The sequence below is a fragment of the Myiozetetes cayanensis genome, unplaced genomic scaffold (assembly GCF_022539395.1).
Source record: "Myiozetetes cayanensis isolate MyiCay16 unplaced genomic scaffold, myiCay2020 scf22, whole genome shotgun sequence".
Taxonomy (NCBI): Eukaryota; Metazoa; Chordata; class Aves; order Passeriformes; family Tyrannidae; genus Myiozetetes; species Myiozetetes cayanensis.
The window spans coordinates 2,702,505-2,724,822 of NW_026087434.1; the positions used below are offsets into that span (position 1 = coordinate 2,702,505).

The window sequence follows — 22,318 nt, forward strand, 5'->3', positions numbered from 1 at the left end:
GCCGGGATGTGCCCCCCACCGGCTCACGAGCCGCAGTGCGATCCCAACGCCTTCCTCCCGGCCCCCTCCCACCCCCAGCCAGGTGGCACGTGGAGCTCTGCCCAGCCCCGGCAAGGCTAATCCTCCTACCTCCTTGATCTGCTGCAGCCTCTCCTCCAGACAGTCCATGGTTTCCTGCTCCTGCTTCAGCTTCTCCAGCCGGGAAATGAGCTCGGCGGCGAAGGCAGCTGGCTCCACCGGGGTCATCTCCTTGGGAAGACGGTGGGTCCTCTACAAGGAGCGGGGACAGAAGGCACAAGGCATGTTTAGCGGGCGGCGCAGGGCGCGGGCGCTTTGCCGCAGCGGCATCGCCAGCCCCGCTACGCTTGTTGTGTCTCCATGTTTGGATGAAAAGACGACCGCAACTAGGCATGGTCTGCTCTGGATTTTTATGAGCTAGTGCTGTGGCCTCATGGAGTGACATCCTCCCCACCAGCGTTTGCCTTCGGCAGGAGCAGTTGGTCGCACTCTGAGGAACCCCGCTTGTTCTCTCTGTAGTACAACCAGCCCATCAGTAGCTACTCTGAAGTAGAAAATCTTCAAAGACTGTTGTCAAACATCAAAAAAAAAAAAAAAAAAAAACCTCTGAGGTGGGAGGGAGAGACTTTAACTAAAGGAATAAAGTGAGTATAAACAGAAAGGAGTTGGAAATTAAAAAAAATAAGATGGGGGAGAAAAAAAGGGAAAGGAGAAAAAAAAAAGGGAAAAAAAAAAAAAAAGAAGTCAAACGGTTGCAGATCAGAGAAGTGCTGGTAATTTATTTCCTGGCTACACACTGGGCACCTTTGAGGTAGTGTTGTCTCAACAGTGTCCTAGATCTCTTCCCCCCCCCTCCATCTCTTTGTACAGAAAATGAAGAAAGCTGCTGCAGGCTAGCGGTGCTACACTGCTGAGCTTGGCTGCCTCAAGCAGATCTATCAAGGGAAAAAGGGAACATCTCCAAATCAAGTGCAGAATATAAAAAGGCAAAACGCGAATTTCTGCCAAAAGAAGCAAACATGGCAGGAAGAGGGGAGGGAAAAAAAAAAAAAAGGAGGGAAAAGAAACCACCCACTCGACTCTGCCCTCCCTCCTGCCATCCCCACACACCCCACTCCTCGCCCCCACTCTCCTTCTTTCACCCCCCGCCAAAAGCAGAAAGCTGAACTGCCAACTCTTTCACATACTACCCACCAGATGAGGTGGGGCCTCTCTCCGGCAACCACTTAGCTCCAGAAATGATGTGAGGGTAGAAAAAGGCCACTCTGCTGGAAATTGTCACTCTTACACAAGCTGGCTCTATTCAGTCCCTGATCAAAGCACTGCCTTACAGAGAAAGTCGATTTGCACGCCCTGGGACAAAATAATCTAATTTACAAGCTCAGGCTATAGAACTTTCTTTAGGAAGGAAGGGGAAAAAAAATACCAAAAAGAAAAACCACATAAACCAACTCCCCCCTCCAACAGAAATATCATCTCTGACTTCTTGCTGCTTAAGACAGCAGAAAGAGGAATTTTAGCATATTAATCTCAAGACAAGATAAGTTTATACTTGTCTATGTAAACAGTTTATTCACTGCAGGAATCGGAGTCTGCGAGGCAACTGAATTAGCAAGTCAGCGAGTTAATTTTCAAGAGCAGAGCAACACCACACATCGGATCCCCTCAAAGCCAGGCATGGATCTGCTGCCAATATCTGTTTTGGGAGATCCTGCTCCCCACCAGCTCTTGGTGGCTGCTGTCAATGCACACGGGACTAAGCCCCGCTCTGCTCAGCACTGCAGAGGTGTTGGGGTGATGGCCAGAGCCAAGGCTCTCACTAGACCCAATGAGGGCATCTCCACTTGGATTTACACCAGAAGGACTAATTCAGTGCCAGTGAAGAGCCTTAATTAGCACCTGGTTTCAGAGAAGAACCAAGATGTGACTGTACACAAGCAGGTTTCTGGAACGATGCTGAGAGCACGTGGCTCCTGCCCAACGCTGTGCAGCATCTCTGCTCTGGCATCACCTTGGGAGGGAAATGCTCCCTTCCCTTGCTCCCTTCTCTCCACACGTGCATGTTCCCAAACCCAGCATTTCCCGTGGCCCACCCAGAACCTGCAGCTCCCACCTGAACTTACCGGAAAATGAGGTAGAGAAACTTGACCGTTGGCCTTGACGCTCCGATGCATTTCCCGCTGGAGCTGCTTCTTGCTCCCAATTCTGTACGGGGGGATCCCATCTCTGCACGTGGAAGAGAGGCCACCATCAGCTAGGGCTGTCCCCATGCTCTAACTGAGACACCTCTCCATCCCCCCTGGAACCACCCAGCCACGCTGCAGGCCCTCATTCCCAGAGGTGCTGAGCCCTCTGGATGCCACCTGAAGCCTCAAACACCTGGTGGTGTGGGAAGTGCCTGTGTCACCACTACATGGATGGGCAGTAATTAAGCAAAAGCTCAAAAGCTGAAGGCAACAGCGTGGGAAGACACCCAAAGATGCCATCAGCTTCACTTCCAAGGTATCTTGGAGGAAGGCCCTTCCAATGCCAGGCTTCTGCTTCTGACCTTTATTTTTGTTGCTCTTTCCTCACCAAATTACTCTCTAGGACCACAATGTCCCTCAAGGTCTGAAACACCCCACAGAGTGTTAGCCCAGTGGAAACAAGAAGGAAGTGGCTAAGGATGGATGGCCGCCCAAAGATGCTCCCCATCCCTACCCCTACATAAGATCCAGGATGTTTCTCCCACCCTGAGGTTGGCCGGCACAGGAAACCTCAAGGCATGAGCACGGACCCTCTGGGCAGGACACTGCTCCCTTCAGCCACCACAGCTCCTGGCCAGGAAACCACAAGGAGAGAGACCAGGCAAGGAGCTCCAGCGGGAACAGCCCCCTGCACACCCTGCTTCAGGCCCTGTGGGGCGTCTTCACCCGGCCACGCAAAAAATTACCCCAGTCGGGATTAAAGGGCCTTCCACAGACAGCGGGGCCAGCCGGAAGAGCATGCCTGGAGATCCTGAATGTCTCATTCCACCCCTTCCCTCAGACTGGCTGCATAACCTTGATCTCTGGTCCCGGCCCTTTCATCCACCTGCCCCCACACCTGACTCATCCCCTGAGCACAGAAAATAGCTCCTGCCCGAGGAGGAGCTGCGGCAGCCCAGCAGACAGCGCTGGCCCCACGCTGCTGCCACAGGAGCCAGCGCGGCACAGTGTCCCTGCATGTCCCCTCCTGTGGCCGCAGGGCTGGTGGGCACACACCAACACGAGAAGTGTTCCAGGAGACACCACGTCCCTTCTCTTGAGGAGGGTGACCAGATCACTCCAAGTTTGAAGCACGCTATGGCAGAGCCTTGTGAACATCTTGGCCAAAAAAGCGTCCAGTTGCCATTAAATTGTTTTTAATGAGCAGGATTAAGCTGCAAAGCCTGGAGTGAAGGATCAGAACAATTTCGTTTTAATAGACTTGGAAAAACTTTTGTAAGAAAAACGAGCGTGCTGGGACCACAGAAGAGGCCCTTGATGCCGCAAGATGAACATCAGCCTCCTCTGGACACAGTTTACGAGTGCATGTGACATGGCAAGTGAAAGGAGCTGATTGTCCTCATGTCCCCACTGCACACTATGGGGCTCTGAGGCCTTTCTAGGGGAGCAGCCCAGCACACAAAGGCCAACACAGTCAGCCATGGCCACCAACCACAGCTGCTGGTGGCCACCAAGGACCTCTCCATGCTCTCCATGAAGGCCACCAAGCATTTCTGCTCCACAAATCCGTGGGGCAACAGTTCTTGGGGTACATGACGCGCCTTAGCTTTGGGGAAGGATGGGGGAAAAGCAATTCTAAGGTGAAAACCAAACAACCTCTACCTTCAGAGATGCCTTTGTTAACTGAGGCTTACCAAGACAAGGGTCTCTTAGGGAAGACCTTCAATACGGGGAATACCCAGTAAAACAGGCATTTGAAAAGCAAATAAAAATGCCAGCGTCAGCATGTCACAAGCATATGAACAAATGGGGTTAATCCCATTAACACACATGAAGGAGGAGGTGTCCTCTATCCAAGGCAGTCCAAGAGGCCAGCTGGGAGGAACAGGGAAGTAGCTGAAGGCCTGTGTATCCACCACAGGGCACCCAAGGACATGACCAGGGGCAGCCCTCCTGCACTGCCCACCTCCCTCCAGGTCTGCAAGGATGAAATGCTGTCCCCAACCCCTCTACTGTGGTCACCAAGCCACAGTAACACTGACCCAACAGCACAGCTCCTCTACTTGAGATTTACCCTCATTCAGGTTGCTACAAAAAATGCTCCTTCCCCCTAAAATTCCTCTGGTTGCACCGGAGAGCCCCACATCAAACCTCCTGCTCCCTGCTTCCACAGCCCTGCCTTGGCAGAGGAGTTCTACAACTTGTAACAACGTGCAGAATTAAAAAAAACCCAGAGGTATTTCTCTGGGATGGGAAGGCAGTGGAGCAGCTTGGGAAAGTCAGCCTGGGGAATGGGGAGGGACTTCAGCAGCCACTCTGTTTTCACAGAAAACAGGGGAAATGGGCAAGGCCAGGGTCGAAGGGATGACCAACGAGAGATCCCGGACTGCAGGAGGGTCAAATGGATGAAGCTGGAGCCAGGATCAGCCCAGCAGGAGACATGGGGGACAGGGGGAATCCTGATGCTGCAGCAGATTCCCCCCCAACCAGGAGAAAGTACCTCTGAAATGAAAGAGCTAAGCTTGGCCAGAGGTTTCAGAGCAGGACAAGGGTTAACTAACCCCAGGTCTCCAGGTGCCACCTTCTCCCCTTGCTCCAACAGCCAACATTTGCACTCACTTCCTTGCCTGCTAAAAGCTGTGGCTGAAGAGCTACAGAGTTGAGGCACTAAATAGTAGAGTTTAATTATAAACAGTTCAGCTAACCAGGCTGGGGCTAAGCCAATCTGTTTCTGGGGGAAACACTAGTTTGAAGTCTTCTACCCAGTCAGCTGCCATTTAAGCTGAGCCAATTATCTTAGCCTTTTGACTCAGATGTGCCTGACCTAACCTGAATGTAGTTTTACTGCTGCTTTGAAATATCAGACTCATGCGCATATGCATTCACTCCCATCTTCATTTGGCAACGGCTCTGAAACAAGCCTCTGATCTTGCCAACATCAAAAGCCTGGTTTGTAAGATAAGGTAATATTTGAAGTTTGCTCAGCAGCATTCCCCTGTGTCCAAAGTAAATCCATAAATAAGATATAAGCAAATAAAAAAAAAAAAAAATCCCCTTTCCTCCACCCCCCCCCTCCCCAATCAAGAAATGGAAATATAAATTTGCATGATGTTTTGTGGCTATTACAAAATATATAGGGACAGACTGATCCCTGGCATCTGGAATAAAATGAAACAGGCAGATTATGCACTATTTGGAGATTTCTCCCAATTCCAGTGCAACTTAGATTTAGATTTATTTTCAAAAAAAAAAAACCAACTCAGTTTACTGCCTTGTCTGACAGACTCTTCCAGAACAAGTTCTTTCCTCTTCAGTTGATACCAACATAAGCCAAAAGAAGTAATTTGCATTCACACTGACGGAACAGAATAAACTCAGTTATGAGGGGGCAGAACCTCACAGCACCTGGCTTGTGCCCCCAACACACCCCCAGCACCTCCAGCATCCAGCAGAGCCGTGTGCCAGGAGAGCCAGTGAATCCCAACTGCTCCCCTGCCACCTTGGCATCAGCCCTTCGCCTCTCCAAGGGAAGTTTTCCATCAGCCTTAACTTTAAGCCCAGCCTCCAAACCTGCCAATTTACCTCTCCCACTCCCAAGAGAACCACCCCAACAGCCCGGCGTGCTCCTGGCCCTGCGGACCGAGCGTGGCTTCGGGGGGTGCCGTGGGGAGGTGGGGTGGGGGGGGGAACCGGTTCTGCAGCAGGAAATATTCCTTTCTGCCACCTCCCCAGGCCTCCCGCCGCCCCCCAACCTGGAGCTGCGGGCAGTTTAATCAGCCAAGCTTCCCCAAACTCTCACAGCCTGCGCGGGCCATTGTTACGGCAGGAAAAAACAGGCAGCTCCTTTCAGGCGCTGCTTTATGGGGAGCTCCTATTCACTTGTTCAAGCAAATTTCAAAGCGGGCTGCTGCCCTCTCATCCCCGCTAAGCTCCCCTGGACTAACAATGGGCTGAAAGCGATTCAGTTAAGCCTTTCATCCACCATGCACTTTATTTCTCACTCAGTGCTCTCATCTGTATAAGGCCTACAATTGGCATTGCTGTGAGGAGAGGGTATAATCCTAGCCCTGTGAATCCCAAGTGACCCTACACTGGTCCAGAAATGACTAACCCAATGAATGCTCTGTTGACACATGATCACATACAACCAGAGCCAGTAAGAAGAAATAAAGAAGTCACCCTATGATTCAGCTCTTTTATTTAATGCCAATATTGTTCAATAGGGGAATCTGGTGGGACAACAAACTATTTTTTTCTGTAATATCAGTTCAAAACACACATGTGCATTTAAGAAAAAAAAAATTAAAAAAGCAGCTTTTGTTTATGCATCAAGGATTTTTGGTAAATCCTGTTTTCCATTGTGTATCATCACACATGTTGACTTTAAAAACCCAGCATGCAAACCTCTCCAAGGAGTACACAGGGACCACTGGACATGTCTGACAGAGACATTGGAGAAGTTTCAAGATTAAGACCAGGAATGCAGCACTCTGCTCACAGGTGGGCTTTTCTGGAGCACTTGTTTAAGTGAAGATCATGAAACACAAACAGCAGCATCTGCCTTCTGCTCAGCTGAAGAAAATAATCCTTAAGAGCCCTAAGTGAGCCTCACTGTCTCCTTTACAGACACAAAAGCACCATTTCTCTCCCACTGGGGAAAGCAAACCGACAGTCCAACCCCTTGCTCCCAGTTGCACACTTCTCAGCACCCAGGAGAAGCCAGATCCTGCAACTCCTGGGCTCAGCCACAGCATCATCTCTCCTGCCTCTGCTCCTGAAACTCCCAGACCTGATCCATGCAGCTCCATTCAAATGGCTCTTTGAAGACTGCCCCAGCCACACTAGATGAGCAGCTATTTGCCCCTTCAGGTCACTGGCCCTATTAATGTACCTTCTGACATTAATGACAAACGTTAATTACAGAAAGTACTTCCTACAGGAAGTAATCTCCTTCTCTTTGATGACTGATAACTAGTTAAGGAAGCCTGGCCTTAAGACAAAGGCTCAGGGAGATGCACTCCTCGGGTTAGTCACCACCAGCGAGGGCAAAACATGTTTGCTCAGCTGCAGCTGCAAAATGGCAACAGAGGGATCCTTTATTCCACTCCATCCGATACCTGCGGCGACGGGATGGGGAGAGAGGCTGCCATGCCCTGCACACACCTCCAGCAGCACGAGCAGGGTGATGACCCCGGACCCATCACTCCCCTGAGCCCCACAGTGCCTCAGCACATCCCAAAAGGACCAGCAGCAGGTACTTACACGCTGCTGTCCGTCATCGACATGGAGTCGTCCGTCAGGGCATCACTGGAGATCTCGCTGTCGTTCGCGCTGGTCGCTGGGGCGAAGACATAGCCAGAGTTCACGTGGTACGGGTTAACAGGATCGTTCCTCTTGAAGGACCTAGGGACAAGCAGAACAGGAATGGAGTTACCAGCCAGCCTCGGGCTCCATGAAAGCACCCTCCTCATGGGAACCACGCTCACCACCTGCTCAACCCCTTCAGAGTGAACCAACCATCCACTGCTCAGAGCAGCAGCAACCAGGACACCCTCTGCCCAGACCAGGGCACCCTCTGTCCAAACCAGGGCACCCTCTGCCCAGACCAGGGCACCCTCTGCCCAGACCAGGGCACCCTCTGTCCAAACACACCCAAAGTCCAACTTCAAACATGTCACTTTTAGCGATTTCTGAACTGCTCAAGGAAATCCCAGGAAGCACCTCTACATATTTTGATACCTTCAAAAACCTAAAGCTTGATGTCCTTAAAGCTTGGTGCTGCACTGCTGAGGTCACCAGGGTTTTTGCTGTTGGCATCAGCAGGGAAAAGACCAAGAAGTTCACAGCTCAAGTCACACTGAAAGCCATGAGGAAGCAGCTAATGATGCTTAAGCCCACCGTGAAGACAAGAGTTAGGGTCCCTTTGGGAATGAAAAGTTATTGGTGTCTGTGTTCCCTGAAACAGGAGAACTGCCTGGAACTACTGGGGCAGGGCCCCCATGTGTCAGAGGCACGGACAGGGCTGAGATCTGCTGTCCCAGGCTTGACCTCCCAAAGCTGGGTACCACCTTCCTGGCATTATAAAAACACACAAAAAAATGCCCATTTTTAGGAGAACCTCCTACTTGTCTGACTTGTGTTTTTGTGCATAGGGTTGCGTGGGGAAGAGGAGGACGGGGATGTGAGGACAGACACAGCAGGCTGCATCAATGGGCACGTGGGTGACTGATACCAACACCTTTGGCTTCACCTGGAGAAGCAAACCCAAAGCCCAGCCTGGATGTTTGGGCTGGGTGACACAGACTGTGATGGAGCATGGCAGGGTCACTGCATGGGGGAGGACTCGGGCATCCCCCTGCCCAATGCCTCCCATCACTCCAACTTCCCAGCCAGGATCAATACACATATCTTGGCAGGTGATAAGGGGATTATGCAGGGAGGTTTGAAAACCACATGTTAAGGTGCACATTTTGTTCCCCTTCCAGGGCAGGATGGGGTTGTTAAGCTTCTGCCTTTGTATATCAAAGCAAAAGGCCTTGTCATCTGATAAGGACTGCTGATTTTAATAATTAGGGCCACTTGCCCAGGACTTGGGGGCCTAAGGAATGTGCCAGCAGGCTTGGCAGGTTTTTTTTTTTTTTAATGGGCTTTCCACCTCCCTGCCCCCCTGGGGCTGGAGGGACCAGCTGGGTTTAAGTGACAGCAATGTCCTCCCACCTCCCCACTCTCCATCTCCATCCCTCACCAACACCCAGGCACCCTGTGGTCCAAGCACCAAACACTGGAGCCTCCACAAAGGCTTAAGTTAAAAAAAAAGAAAAAGGGGAAGGAAAGGAAAAAAAAAAAGGAAAAAAGGAGGGGGAAGCACGGTGGGGGAAGATGGGCCTCTCTGGTATGAGCGGCTCGGGGCTGGCTGCAGGCAGGTATTCAGCCCAGCCGGGGCTGCATTCCTTTCCAAGGAGGCCAAGGCATTTCTGATGGGGAGATCAAGATGTTAAAAAATACATCTCTGGGAAGAAGAAGAAGAAGGGAAAAAAAAAAAAAAGAGATAGTAAGGAATGCCACAGGAAAGAAGTTAAATCTTCAAAGATAAATTAATTCCACATGTGGGCAAAAGCAAAGTTATCCAACTACTACTACAAGAAAGTTCCTCTAAAAACCATGTAGGCTTCTACTCTGGTTCAGGGGGATGTGCGGGCCCAGTGACCCTTCCTAGGTCCTTGGTGGGCTTTTGGGTCAACATGTAAGGGATGCAGCTCTTCTGACTTCTTGATTTGAAACCATCTCAGGTCTTGAGAGTGTTCCTGAGGACCACAGCACTCAGGGGTCCAGGATGCTCCATGGGGCTCGGGGGTGCAGGATGCTCCCCAGAACAGGACTGTGGTCTTGCTGGAGGTGCCTGTCACCCCTGCTCTCTTCCAGGAGGGCTAACTGGCCATGTTGTTCTTGCAGGACTGCTGGGCAGGCTGAGGTGGGGGCGGAAGCAGTGGATCCGTATGGATACGGCACAGGGAGAGGAGGTGTGTCCAAAGATATAATTAGAGAAAGTGGCCAGAACCAGCTCATCTTCCCCTCAGTGTACTGGGCTGCTGCATCACTCACCTACCAACACCTCATGGAGGAAAAAAAACCAACCAAAACCAAAAAACAAACCCCTAAAGTTGACATATTTTTAAAGTCATCCTCCCCCCACAACCAACACTGCTCCACAGAAGTCCCCCCATCCTTCAAGAAAACCAGTGGGGGCTGTTTTGCTACGTTTAATTTTTTTTTTCCCTTTTTAATTTGACCACCTTACTCCAGTAATTGCACCCAGATGCATCAAGTTGCCTGCGAGGGTTTTAAATTCCAGGGAAAGCGGTGGTCTCCTGCCACAGATGCTGCACACACAAACACAGCCCAGCTCCAAACTCAATATGCAAAGTGTTTTCAGCTGTCAGGTAGCAGTTGCTCTGGAGCTTCAAGGAGAATGTCTGATGTTTCTCAGCCTATTCTTATCTTGATGCGATGACACACAGCATGGGACTCTCTCTCTCTGCTATGTTAGGCAATGGCCATATCAGAGGTATTATAATGCCATGAAAACTTCAGGGGCTCCTGCTTGTAGCCCCTCTTATGAGGGTGCACTTTCAGAGTGTGGGTTGTTGTTTTTTTTTTTTTCTTGTCAAACTCTGCTTCTTAGAAATAAAAGCACTCAGGCAGGTCAACCCACAGACTTAGAGAGAGAGAGAGAGAAAATGTACAAGGAGCAGTTGGAGGCAAAATTGAATCTCATTAAGTGTTTTCTTGGGACAAACATCACTGGGCAACCATGGGTTTAAAAACTTAAAAAAAAAAAAAAAAGGAAAAAAACCACACATGCACAAACCTGAAAAAAAAAAAAGTATATTTTAACACAACTATGTTAATCACAGCTTCCATGCTCTAATTGTAGAACACTGCTTCGAGCGTAGCTTTACAATGGCATCATTTACTTTGATAATTGAAGCCAAACTTGGTTCCAATAACTTCACACACACAAGGAGCTGCACCGGCGGGTCCTTTCAAAGGCCAGGAAGCTCTGGGAGCCGGCAGAAGGCCATCTGCAAGCCCCAGCCTTCCCCAAGCAAGGCCAGTCCCACTGATGTTAGAGCCCTAATGGGAGGCAGATGAGTCCACCTTGGACTGAACAAAACCACGTTACCCAGCGGCACTGCAAAGGAAGAGGAGCCCTCTGTGTACACAAAGTCGTGCGTGATAAATTTAGAAGCGCGTATAAATAATAGCTGGAATTCCTGGAGCGTGGGGCCAGGTCCAGCACAGCGTGGGGAGGCCGGTTTTAACCACACCACAGCCCAGAGGGAAGGGGAGTCGCTCGGAAGGACAAGAGGGAGGTTCTGCATTTTAAAATCTTCCCAGTATTAGGGCTCCAAATACACAAGCAGCAGTTTGCAATTCGCCTGCTCCCCAGCCAGGTGCAAACGCTGTGTTTTCACTTGACTTCTCCTGTTCCTGTCCATCACCGGTGCCGGGGCCAAACAAAGTCTTTCAACTGGTCCGGTTTCCACGCTCTCCTGTTTGCCGTGGTTTTGGCCGTGACTCCGTGCCCTGGGATTCCCAGGTGGTCTCCCATCCAAACACTGGGCTGGCCTGAGATCACTCTGCTCCCACCATCAGGTGGGCTCAGCCCAGCGCTCCCGGCTTTCGCTGGGATAATCACATTGAAACCCACCGAAGCGAATGGCCAGAGCCTGCACAGCCCTTCAAAACCAGAGCACACTGAGCAGAAATTCCTTAATTCCATCACACACATGAGGAGGGAGGTGTGGTTTGGCCACTCACCAGGAAAGACTTTGTGCAAGCTTCAGCTCCAATCCTAGACGCGATCCTAAATGCTGAGTGATGAGAGATAACCCATCCATATGCTCATCAGCTCGGAGCACATGCACGCACAAGTGGCTTCACAAAACGGATCGCTCGGGGAGGAACTGAGAAGCATCTCAGCTTGACCTCCCTCTCTTTGCATTGAGATCTCTTGGCCCCATGGAGAGCAAAAGCTCCTGGAAATTCAACAGAAGGTGATCAAAGCAAAACGCACTACCTAATGTCCTAGGAGGGTAGATCTGACATGTGAGGAGCAAGCTGCATTAATCCCTGGACAAAAAAAAGAAAAGAAAGAGGGGGAAAAAAAAAAAAAAAGAAAAAAAGAAAAGGAAAAAAGCCCAGCACTAATCAGGCAAGCAGCCACGGCGCTGCAAGAGCTCTCCTGGACAAGGCACATGTGGGTTTAGCAGGGCCTGCAGCTCTGGTAGAACATACAGCCAAGCCCTTCCAGCTCTGAATCCCAACAAAGGCTCAGAGATAAAAGCATCAAACATCCCCCTCCTGGAAAGCCAGCGAAGGGCAGCAGTTCAAACCAAGTTCTGGAGAACAGCAGATGCTCAGGCAGCAACACTCAGGCACGAGATGAGGATCCCAAACCCCAAGTCCTCCACAGACCAGCTGCCAGCATCGCCCTCCCCACACACACCCCCCAGCAGGAGGGGTCCAGAGGCCGTGCCGGGATGCAGCGCATCCCTTCTGTCCATCCCCGCTCCCAGCACCTCCACCCCCTCCGCTGCCAGGAGAGCCTCCAGGGCAGGGAGAGGACCAAAGAGGCCTCTGGCTCCACAGCACCCTCCCGGGCAACGGGAGCCTCCCAGTGCCCCACGGCTCAGCACCAGGAAACCCGGCACAGCTGGAAGCTCTCCAGGGGCAGGAGAGGAGGGTGCGCTCCAGCAAAGCCTCCCCGGGAGAAGCCTGATGCCCTTTGATGTCCATGAATCACAGACACACTCTCAAAATTCCTGTAAACGAGATGTCAAACACTCACCATACCAACCCCCAGGCTCCCGGGCCGTCGGAGGAGAGCGCACATCTGCAGCAGAGCCCTCTCCTCTCAGCCCTGATTCAACAATCCACATTTATGGCAAGGGTGGGGAGAGGAAAGAATACATTTTCAGAGGATTATACAACTCATCATTTGCTCATCAGAGCCTCTCTTCCCCATCCCCCCCCTCACTTCGAGAAGGCTCTCACTTTCCTCACCCTCGCACTGCTGTGCCACCAACATTTCCAACAAAAGAAGAAGGGTCTGGCAATGCAGGGACCAGGGCACAAGGACACCCTGTCACCACACAACGTCCCTGCATCCTCATCAGCTCCCACTTGACACAAACACCTCTCAACGAGTTTAACTGAGCTCACTGCCAACATGAGAGCACCAAAGACCTACCTAAGATCTATTACTCTACACCTGGAATGCCTCTACTACCTCAAACGCTCGAATTTTAAGCATCCTCCTGCACGCACTGGCTCAGAGCCACCCTAGATGGCTTTGACACGACACCAACACCCAACACCGTGGAGCGGCTGCACATCACACACACGCACACAGAGTCAAATAAAAGCTGATTCTGCCCAAGTTACAGAGTTTGATGCAGTGAGTGCACACATTTCCTCCTCCACGACCGCACAATTGCTTCCCACATAACCAACATCGTTAAACACCGGTTGATGGTGGAGTTGGGGAACTAGTAGGTTACATTATTCATGTGTCTCTATGATCCACTCTACTACTGCTCTTAATAGGTTTGAAAGTTGAACCAATAATTACCGTATGTCCGGAGGACATAGCTGCTATGAAGTTTTTGATCTATAAGAGAACTGAAAGAGCCAATAGGGCTTCAGAGCACAGAATCTTGTTTTCCTCTGCAGAGGAGGAAAAAAAAACCCACACTCAGCCAACACCCCCCCCAAATTCCAGAGTTTGGAGGTGTGGAGAATCAGCCCTGCTCCCAGCCCCACGGGAAGCTCGGCGTCCCCTCGATTCCCACCCCAACAGCCTTCTGAAAACCACTCTCAAAGTCCTTAAAGTTAAAACAAAGCACAATTTCCAGGGGGTCCCTTACCTGTATCCATTCTCGATCGTTTCCGTAGCTCTGACATTCGCTGTAACCCTCAACGTCTTGCTGGATAGTCCGACTACTGAAGGCAAGATCTTGCTTTTAAAGTCTGCACAGCTCCATTCCTCTTCTTCATTCAAGGTCGGGAGATAGCCACAGACAACTTTTAAGCTCCCCAGTCCATTGCTGTTCATGTAAGCGGGATTCTCTCCTCCACTCCGTACGTATTCGAGGTATATATCAGAAGTTAAAAACATCTGGTAAGCATTTTCCTCCATCACAGTCTGAATCTCAGTCTGTGCCTGATCAAACATGATGGAATCTATCTGCTGCTTCTTGATGCTGTCCCTTATGTAGGTCTTGGTAGCAGGTTTGAGCTGCTTGGAGACGATGCTGTTGTTCTCGATGTACCTTTTGTAAATAGCTTTGGCTACTCGCAAAGTTTTGGTATCCTTAAGGTCCATCTGCCTGAAGCCATTGCAGGCAAACCAGAAGTCTAAGGTATCCACACATTTTTCCCTTTCCAGAAAGGTCCGAAAAAGATAGGCACCATCTTGATCTCCCAACAAGGAATGCAAGGATTTGGTCCATCTGGCCAGAGGGGAGTCTGGGGACGCGCTGCCCTCCGGCTCCCCGAGTCCGTTCTCATTCCTCCGCGGGGCAGGAGGCACCGGCATGGCCTTGAAGCTTTGGCTTTTTGGGAGAAACGAGCTGGCGAGTTGCGGGCATGGTGCTTCTCCTTCCTCCCCCGGGACAGGGGGTCGGGGGGCGTCTTCCCTGAAGCTGCTGCTGGGGTCTGGGAGGTGGGCGAGGACCACGGCGCTGCTCATGGCTCCGGAGCTCGGTGGGGAGAAGGGCTCCCAGCTGCTCCAGGAGCTGCCTGTGCCTCTGCCTGCCTCTGCCTGGAGTCAGCAGGGGATCCTCGGAGCCTCCTCTCTGCGAAGAGGGGAAAAAAAAAAAAAAAAAGGGTGTTGGGGGGGGGGAAGAGAGAAAAAAGGAGTATTGATCTAATCAAAACCAGATCCTCCCAACATCAAAGACAAAAAGTAAACAGGCTTTTCAACTCCTCACAGTCAAAAAAAAAAAAAAAAAAAAAAAGAGGAAGAAAGAAAAGGAGAGAGGGAGGGAGAGAGGGAGGGCAGAGGGAGCGCGGCTCTATCGCCAGTCCGATCGCGACTATCAGATCCGCTCCGCTGAACTCCCGGCGCACTTTTAGCGGGGCCGGGGCTGGGGGAGTGGGAGTAGGGGGTGTCAGCGCGGCCCCCCCGCAGCTCGGGGCGTCCCTGCCCCGGCATCTGGTTTCCATTTACCCCCGCCCCATCCCCGCGCCCTCCTCGCCCCCTCCGCTCCCGGACCCGCGTGTGTCCCGTGTCCCCACCGCCCCCGACGGGGCGCACCCGCCGGGAAAAGGGATTTTTTGGGGGGGGCGCTGCTCTACGGGAAATGTGCTGGAGCATCGTGCGTTCGTCGCCCCCCCACCCCCCCCCCCCGAAAAAATAAAAAAACACTCCCGGAGGGTGGGTTAAGGCGAGGCAGCCGTACCTGGGCGCTGCGGGGCATCCCGGGCCGGGGCCCCGCGCCCCCCGCATCACCCCCCCGCAGCCGGGAGGCATCACCCCCGGCTCTGCAAAAGGGGGATAAATAGGAAGGGGGGGGAGGTAAGGGGGAGGCAGCCCCCAGCCTCGGGCTTTCCCCGCGTGCAAAATAATAATAATAATAATAATAATAAAAACCTGCTCCAGAAATGGCGACGGGCTGGGAGGAGGGAGGTCGGAGCCGGGAGCTGGGGTTGGGGGTAGTGGTGGGGGAAAAGTCCGGAGCGAGTTGGGAGCCTCCGAGCTCCGCGAGCAACAGCCGAGCCCGGGCGGGCACGGGCACCGCGGGGGCACCAACACCACCCCCTCCACCCCCAAAAAAAAATTTAAAAATAAAAAATTAAAAATAAAAAAAAATATTAAAATTACAGGAAAAAATCCGTATACTTGAAGCAGAAGAAGCGGCCGCCGCCCCCCGAAGTTGCCACTCACCGCCGAGCCCGAGCTCGCTGCGCGCCCGCGGCCCCGCCGCTCCCCGGCAGCGCGCAGGCTGCACCCGCTCCCCCCGCTGGCCTTCCTCCTCCTCCTCCTCCTCCTCCTCCTCCTCCTCGCCTTCCTCCTCCTCCTCCTCCTCTCCTCCCCGGCGGTGCAACCGCATCGGAGAGCATCGGGAAAGGGAAGGGAGGGAGGGAGGGGGTAAAGAGGTGGGGGGGCTGCGAGGAAAGGAGCCCACTGCGCTGCGCGCCTCCCTCCCCTGGTTATTTATTTTATTTATTTTAAATACAAAAGCGCAGGTCCCGCCCCCTCCCTCCCTCCGCCCCCCGCCCCGGGCTCCCCCCGCGGCATCAAAGCGCAGCCCGGCCGAGCGGTCCTGCAAGGGCGGTAGCGCACTTAAAAGGAAAAAAAAAAAAAATTAAAAAATGAAAAAAAGGTGTAAAAACAGGCCAGAAACAATTTTAAAATTTAAAAGAGAAACGGGGAGAAGCGCGGGGAGCACACATCTCACATCATCACCCCCCCCGCCCGCTCCTCCATCCCCCGCGGTATCACCGGTGCGGGGGATGCTTCACGCCGCGCGGGGGCGGGAGGGGGTGCGCGGATATCACCGCTGGCCACTCAAATAAAATTATCACACATAGTTTTAGGGGACGGGATTTGTTTGTGGGTTTTTTTGTTGGTTTTTTTTTTTTTTTTTTGCGCCCTTCCCCTCGGCATCCCGCGGCGGCTACGGAGTTGCCAGGACCTTATCAAAGGGATGCGATCGCAGCCGCCGCTCCGCCGCCTTAAAGGCGCAGGAGCCCCTTTTCCTGCGCCGCCCCGCGCATCTCCCGCGCATCCCCGTCCCCTTCCCCACCCCGCCCCAGCGCTGCAGGGCAGGGCTACTCCCGCCATTAGAAACTTTGCGAAAAGTTTTCATCTCGGGGAAAAAAAAAATAAAAAATAACCCACAAACAAACGGGGCGGGTCCCCTTATTATTATTATTTTATATATATATATATATATATATATATATATATATATAATCCGCATGCCTGTTTTCGCTCTGCGGGCTAATTAAACAATCCCTGATTGCAATAGAACTGGCACACCAAGCCAAACCCCCGCCCGCAGTTGTGTTCCCGTCTCCCGCCCCAGCTGTTAAATATTAACCAGGCACGGAATGGAGGGTTTGGAACTTCAGACAAAAGGTTTTAATTAGGGGTTGGCCCCCAAACCTGCCCTCCAGATCCAAGGAGCCTCCTGCCCTCCTCCTCCTCCCCAGCCTGCTCCAAGGCTGGACCCCGGGGTTTGGTGGTTCCCCTCCAGGAGCTGCCTGGCTGCTCTGAGCCCACCTTGGTCTGGCTGGCAGAGCTGGTGGAATCAAGCCTGGCTTGATTTTTATCATTATTATAGAATCACAGGATCGTTTGGGTTGGAAGGGACCTCAAAGACCATCTAGCCCAACTCTCTTCCATGGGCAGGGACACCTTCCACTAGCCCAGGTTGCTCCAAGCCCCGTCCAACCTGGCCTTGGACACTTCCAGGGATGGGGCAGCCACAGCTTCTCTGGGCAACCTGTGCCAGGGCCTGACCAACCTCACAGTCAACAACTTTTGGGGTGCCTGAACACGGGTGATGGCACCTCCTGGGAAATGCAACAGCAAAGTGCAGCCCATGGCTGGACCAGCCCTTCTCCCCATGCCCACACTGCCCTGTCCCCACACTTCCAGCACAGACTCCAGAGCTGCCCACTCCAGCCAGCAAAACCACCCCAGCCCCAGGAATCAGAGCCAAGGGGGACCTGCTCCCACCACCACAGTCGGTCCCATCAGCCTCCCCCCTCTCCCTCCTGCCCTGCACCCTCCCCATCCCCACAGCAAAGTGAAATCCCAAGGGAACAATGAGGCACAGGGAACCACGGTGGGCACACCAGGGAAGCCCCAGAGCTGGTCCCAGGGGCTTAACCTGATCCTAAATGTGAGGACAGAAACCAGGCTGTGCCACTCCTTCCCCACCCTTCTCTGTATGGGCTGTTGGAAAAGCAGCCGGTTTGCACCATCACTAAACACAGTCCTTGGCTTCTCCCCACGCTCCAAAGCTCCTGTTCCTCCTCCTCCAGGCCCTGCTCAAACCACTGTCTGCACCAAGACAACAAGCAAACACCCAAGAGGCCGAGTGTTGTGGTGGCCCCGGACGTGGTGTCCTTTGAAGCTGTGATTTCATCAGCCCTGGGATGGCTGAATCCACCAGGGAGCCTCACACGGCAGCAACTGTGCCTGGACTGGGCAACCTGGGCCAATATGAGATAATTTACAGGTAAATTTGTTGCTGCTGCTCAATTACACATTTTTCAGGCCTGGGAATGGCTACCATTGGGCAGGGAAACCAAATGTTCTGCCAGACTCGTGAGCTGAACAGTAAAAGCCACTTCTAGGCACAGCAAGGAGTTATGAATTATTAGAATTACTAATATTTTTGCTGATGATGACGCCAAACATCGACGTGCCACTGTGCCAGATGCAACTGAGACATATGAAATGGGAGGATGAACAGCCTGTGTCTCCTTGGGATGGTGACAGAAGTGTCACCTTCAGCCCAGGACCTCCAACCACCAGAAGGTGACTTGACCACCTCTTACTCCTTACAATTTGCTTTGAAACAATGATGTTGGATAAAAACCTCTCCGAGTCCCATTTACTGCTACAGCACAGAAAATTAGGCCATTATAATGGAGGCTGAAAACCTCAGACTTGTCCCCTTTGGAAGAAAATCTCATTAAGTCTCATTCATTCTGTTTCATAAAAATGTCATTTAACCGACTGGTTTTCTCCAAATCCCGTTGTGCAATAACACTGCCCTGCTCCAGTGCCTTGGGACAGCAACCCAGCCACTCAGCCAGGGACTTAAATTACCAAACTATTGGGGATTGCACGTGCAGAAGAGCGGCCCACCCAAAGACCTGCCTAGCCCACCATCCTCTCCATGCCAGTCACCAAAAGAGAGGCACTTTGGGAACAAAACACGAGGAGGGAGAGCCCCTGGGGCCGTGGCTTTGTGTGGAAGTGCCCGTGGAGCAGCTTGTCCTCCCCAAAGCGGCGGTGGCCCCGCTCATGTTCTGCATGTCCAGTCAGGGAGTCTATTTTCTCCTCCTGCCAACAGGGAAGAGTCACGTAGTGCCTGGGATTTGAAAGCAATCCCATGAACTAGGCAGGCGGTGGCAGGTACAAGAAGGTCTTCCAGAGTTTTCTTCATCTTTATCAGTTTCTGGAAGTCCTTGTTCGCAGATCTACAGGGAATCTCTGTGTTCAGGTAGCAGCTGCAGTCATCAAGAAAGCAGAGTATCTTTGAATTTCCTTCTGATTTTCCAGTCTAAACTTGAATCTGAATTCCCAGGCTGAATGGAAGGAAAATTAACTATTTATATTTTATTTGTTAGCCCTCCTGCTTTTGAGATAAAAATTCTGTAAATGGGGGGGAGAAAGACTGCAAAAAGCTGTCCAAGGCAGCGTCCTCAGCCATGCTGAGCCCTCCTGGTGCCCTGCAAAGACCAGACACAGCCTGTCCCCTCCTCTTTAGCTGCTGCTGTGTGTCATGTTCACAGGCAGCAAAGAAGCTTGAAGTCAGATTGTGGCACCAAAAAGGAATAATTTTAGATGAAAAGAATCAGTTCACAGTGAAGCTGCACAATAAAGGGAAATTAATTTTTTTTTTTTTCCCTGAGAGCTTTTTTAGATCAGGTAGTAAAAAAAGAAAAGAAAGTAGGAAAGAAAAAGGCAGTGGGGGCCATTAAGCCCTGGAGTGCTCTGAGAGCACCTCAGATGTGCCAGTCCTCACTCCCTGGGCTCTGTCTCATCCTGACTGCACTCTGCTAACCTGGCTCCATCTCTTCCTCCTCTGCCCACAGGGCAGGTATTTTGCTGGTGTCTTGCTCCAAAAGAGATGTCTCTCCAGGCTGTTGTCTTCCTGCAGAACACCAGGTCAGACACCAGGAATGTGAAGGCTCTGAGGGCTGTCCTGTTTGTCCCTGTAAATGGCTTTGTGGAGGGGACAGCAGACCAGGAGCTCAGTCAAACCAAACGGCCTCCCCAAGTCATAGCAATGCCTAAATTGTGCTTTTCATGAGCCACCAGTCCTGAACCAGAGCTCAGAGTCAGTGTCCTTCACCGTGCACAGGGAGACACTGAGGACCAGGGAAGCACATTCCTTATGGAGAACCCCAAGAAAGCCAAGAGATGCCTCCCACACCCCGACCAGCCCCTGCCATCAGGCCAGAGCACACTGCTGCTGTTCCTGACCCTGGTTGTATTAATGTACCTCAAAAGTACTTCCTCTGCTAAAACCACACTAATATCATAAAATAATAGAACAGTTTGGGGGAAGGGACCTTAAAGCTCTTCTAGTTCCATGCCCCTGCCGTGGGCAGGGACACCTTCCACTAGAACCAGGTTGCTCCAAGCCCCATCCGACCTGGCCTTGGACACTTCCAGATCCCAAGGACATTGATGGAAAATAAGAAGGAAAGATAAACCAAGCACGCTGAGCTCTCCCCTGTCCAAGCACACCTCTCACCAATCCCCACTGGGCATCAAATCACCCCCAAATCCCCTCCCTGCTCCCCACTCCACCCCTTTGCCTCCCTGGCCAAGCAGGAGGAGGGCGAACAGCGCCGTTCACTCTTCCCACCTCGGAGGAACGCACAGCCAGCCACGGTGGGCTGGGGGTTTGGGGTCTGAATGATCTCCCCAGCAGGAAAACTCCTCTGTGATCCCGCACAGAGCCCAGGGAGGACCCGCAGAGGGTAGGATCTAAGCCCCAGAGCAGCGTTAGTCAGCCTGACGTCACCCCTCTGTCACCGCACTGGTGGTCATGTTGATAACGAGATCAAAGGCTTGCGAGTATTTCAACAGAAGTGCTGGGAACAGTCTTGATCAAAATAAGAGGAAGGCCCTGTATACAGAAGACATGAGAGGTTTGCAACCCACATGTGAACCTTTGAAGTTATTCTCCCTTCTTTTTTTTTTTTTTTTTTAATAAACTAGTTTAACATCATTAGTTTAAGAGGTATAAACCCGACGGGCTGTGTAATCTCTCAGCGTACTGCAGGCACAGGGTATTATCCACACACAGACACGCTTTTGCAGTGGGGGAAAAAAAGCACTGCCAGAGATACTCACAAATAAGGCCAGAAAACACACAATTAGTTTTATGGGATTTGAAGTTCATTTCATAAACCCACATACTTTTGTTACCGGGTATCGCCAGATAAGTCTGATACATTTTCTCTCCTATAATCCTTTTAACATTTCCATTCCCCCCTACAGACTCTTTGCCTTGATGTTTTGTTCAGTGCACTCCCTGCTATCTGCACTCGCTTGGCCAGATTTTTTAGACTTAAAAGGGGCACCGTATCAGCATTAACCGTTCCAGGAGAGCTGATAAAACACACACGAGCACTTTGCTATCTATTAACATTTCTGAACTCCTTCCTTCACCTGCCCGGAATAGTGATTGAAGAGAGGGTGGGGGCAACAGAGGTAAATGAGGATATTGGTGACTAACTTCCCATGACTTATTTTTTCCACAACCCCTTCCTCACTGTGCACAAACGAGACATCACTTCCTCTGCTACCTTCCTGTCTGAGTAACAGGGAGACCAGGTCTACAAGATTCCCCGTTCCTGGAAATGTTCAGGTTGGATGGGGCTTGGAGCAACCTGCTCCAGTGAAAGGTGTCCCTGTCCACGGCCCTTGAAGATAAAATTTAAATCCTACTGAATTTTTTTAGTCAAATACGGATTTTTTGATGGAAAACTGAGCGCTGCTGTGGCTGCTGGGGATGCAGCCGTGATGCCACGGCAGAGGCACCGAGCATGGTCCTCTTGTCATGCCAGTGATAACTCCCTAAAGTCCAGTTCAGGGCTACATTCCTCCCTGCTCCATCTCTACTCGCTGCTTCTGCTAAGCAGTAGTGATTCTGGGCTTCATTACCATTACAGGTGCCAGGGAGAATCTGAGTCTCAAGTGGTTTGAAGCCCAGTTCCTCCACGCACTAATCCCATGAGTGCTTATGAAGTGACTTTTAGACGTTCCACCACTCAAGCAGCCAGCTCCCAACAACAATCCTTGTTGGTGTCCATCCCCCTGAGCAGGAAAACCCCTCCCCACTCTCCAGAGTTTGAGGCCATTTGCTAAAATCATCGACAGACACCGTGGCTCTGGCAGCCTGGAGCTCCATCTGCCAAATTGGGTTCGGATTTAAGGATTTCCCTTCAGATTTGAGGAGGTTCACTTCCATCCTCATCCTGCCTACTCTGTGCTCCCCCTCACTGGTAGCAAGAACCTGGCATGTGACATTCAGCAGGAGGAACATGGGGAGGTGACGGGAGCATCAGTGCTAGCGAGGCCTGAAGTAGATTCCATTCTATTTTTTTCATGGAAACGGGAACATTTTTTTCCATGCATGCTCAGGGAAGTCCTTTCTCCTACATGCCCAGAGCACATGGGGTGGTACTGGCTGTGGTTCTGCACAGGCTGGATGCTCCTGGAGGAGAACATGGCCAGTCTGGGAAGGAGTCAGGGCTGGTGGTATCTTGGCACAACTGCAGAGTGAAATATATGATGTGTTACCAGCCCAGACTGGTGTGATTTGATTCTGCAATAGAATCTGTTTTGTTTT

At 51.7% G+C, this 22,318-nt stretch overlaps 1 protein-coding gene across 4 annotated transcripts in view; it reads right to left on the reverse strand.

The window, feature by feature from the left end:
• AXIN2 (axin 2) overlaps positions 1-22,318 on the reverse strand; it is a 50,717-nt gene that overhangs the window by 9,517 nt on the left and 18,882 nt on the right. For 2 of the 4 annotated variants that reach the window (XM_050319268.1, XM_050319265.1), the window contains exons 2-5: positions 13,634-14,563; positions 7,467-7,607; positions 2,142-2,244; positions 130-270 (exon numbers count right to left, since the gene is read on the reverse strand). In XM_050319268.1, the coding sequence (XP_050175225.1) occupies positions 130-270; positions 2,142-2,244; positions 7,467-7,607; positions 13,634-14,457 (1,209 nt within the window). In that variant the 5' untranslated portion in view covers positions 14,458-14,563. Of the gene's footprint in view, positions 1-129; positions 271-2,141; positions 2,245-7,466; positions 7,608-13,633; positions 14,564-15,591; positions 15,611-15,654; positions 15,700-22,318 lie in introns of those variants that run through there. The other 2 variants (XM_050319266.1, XM_050319267.1) reach the window with 2 other exon arrangements.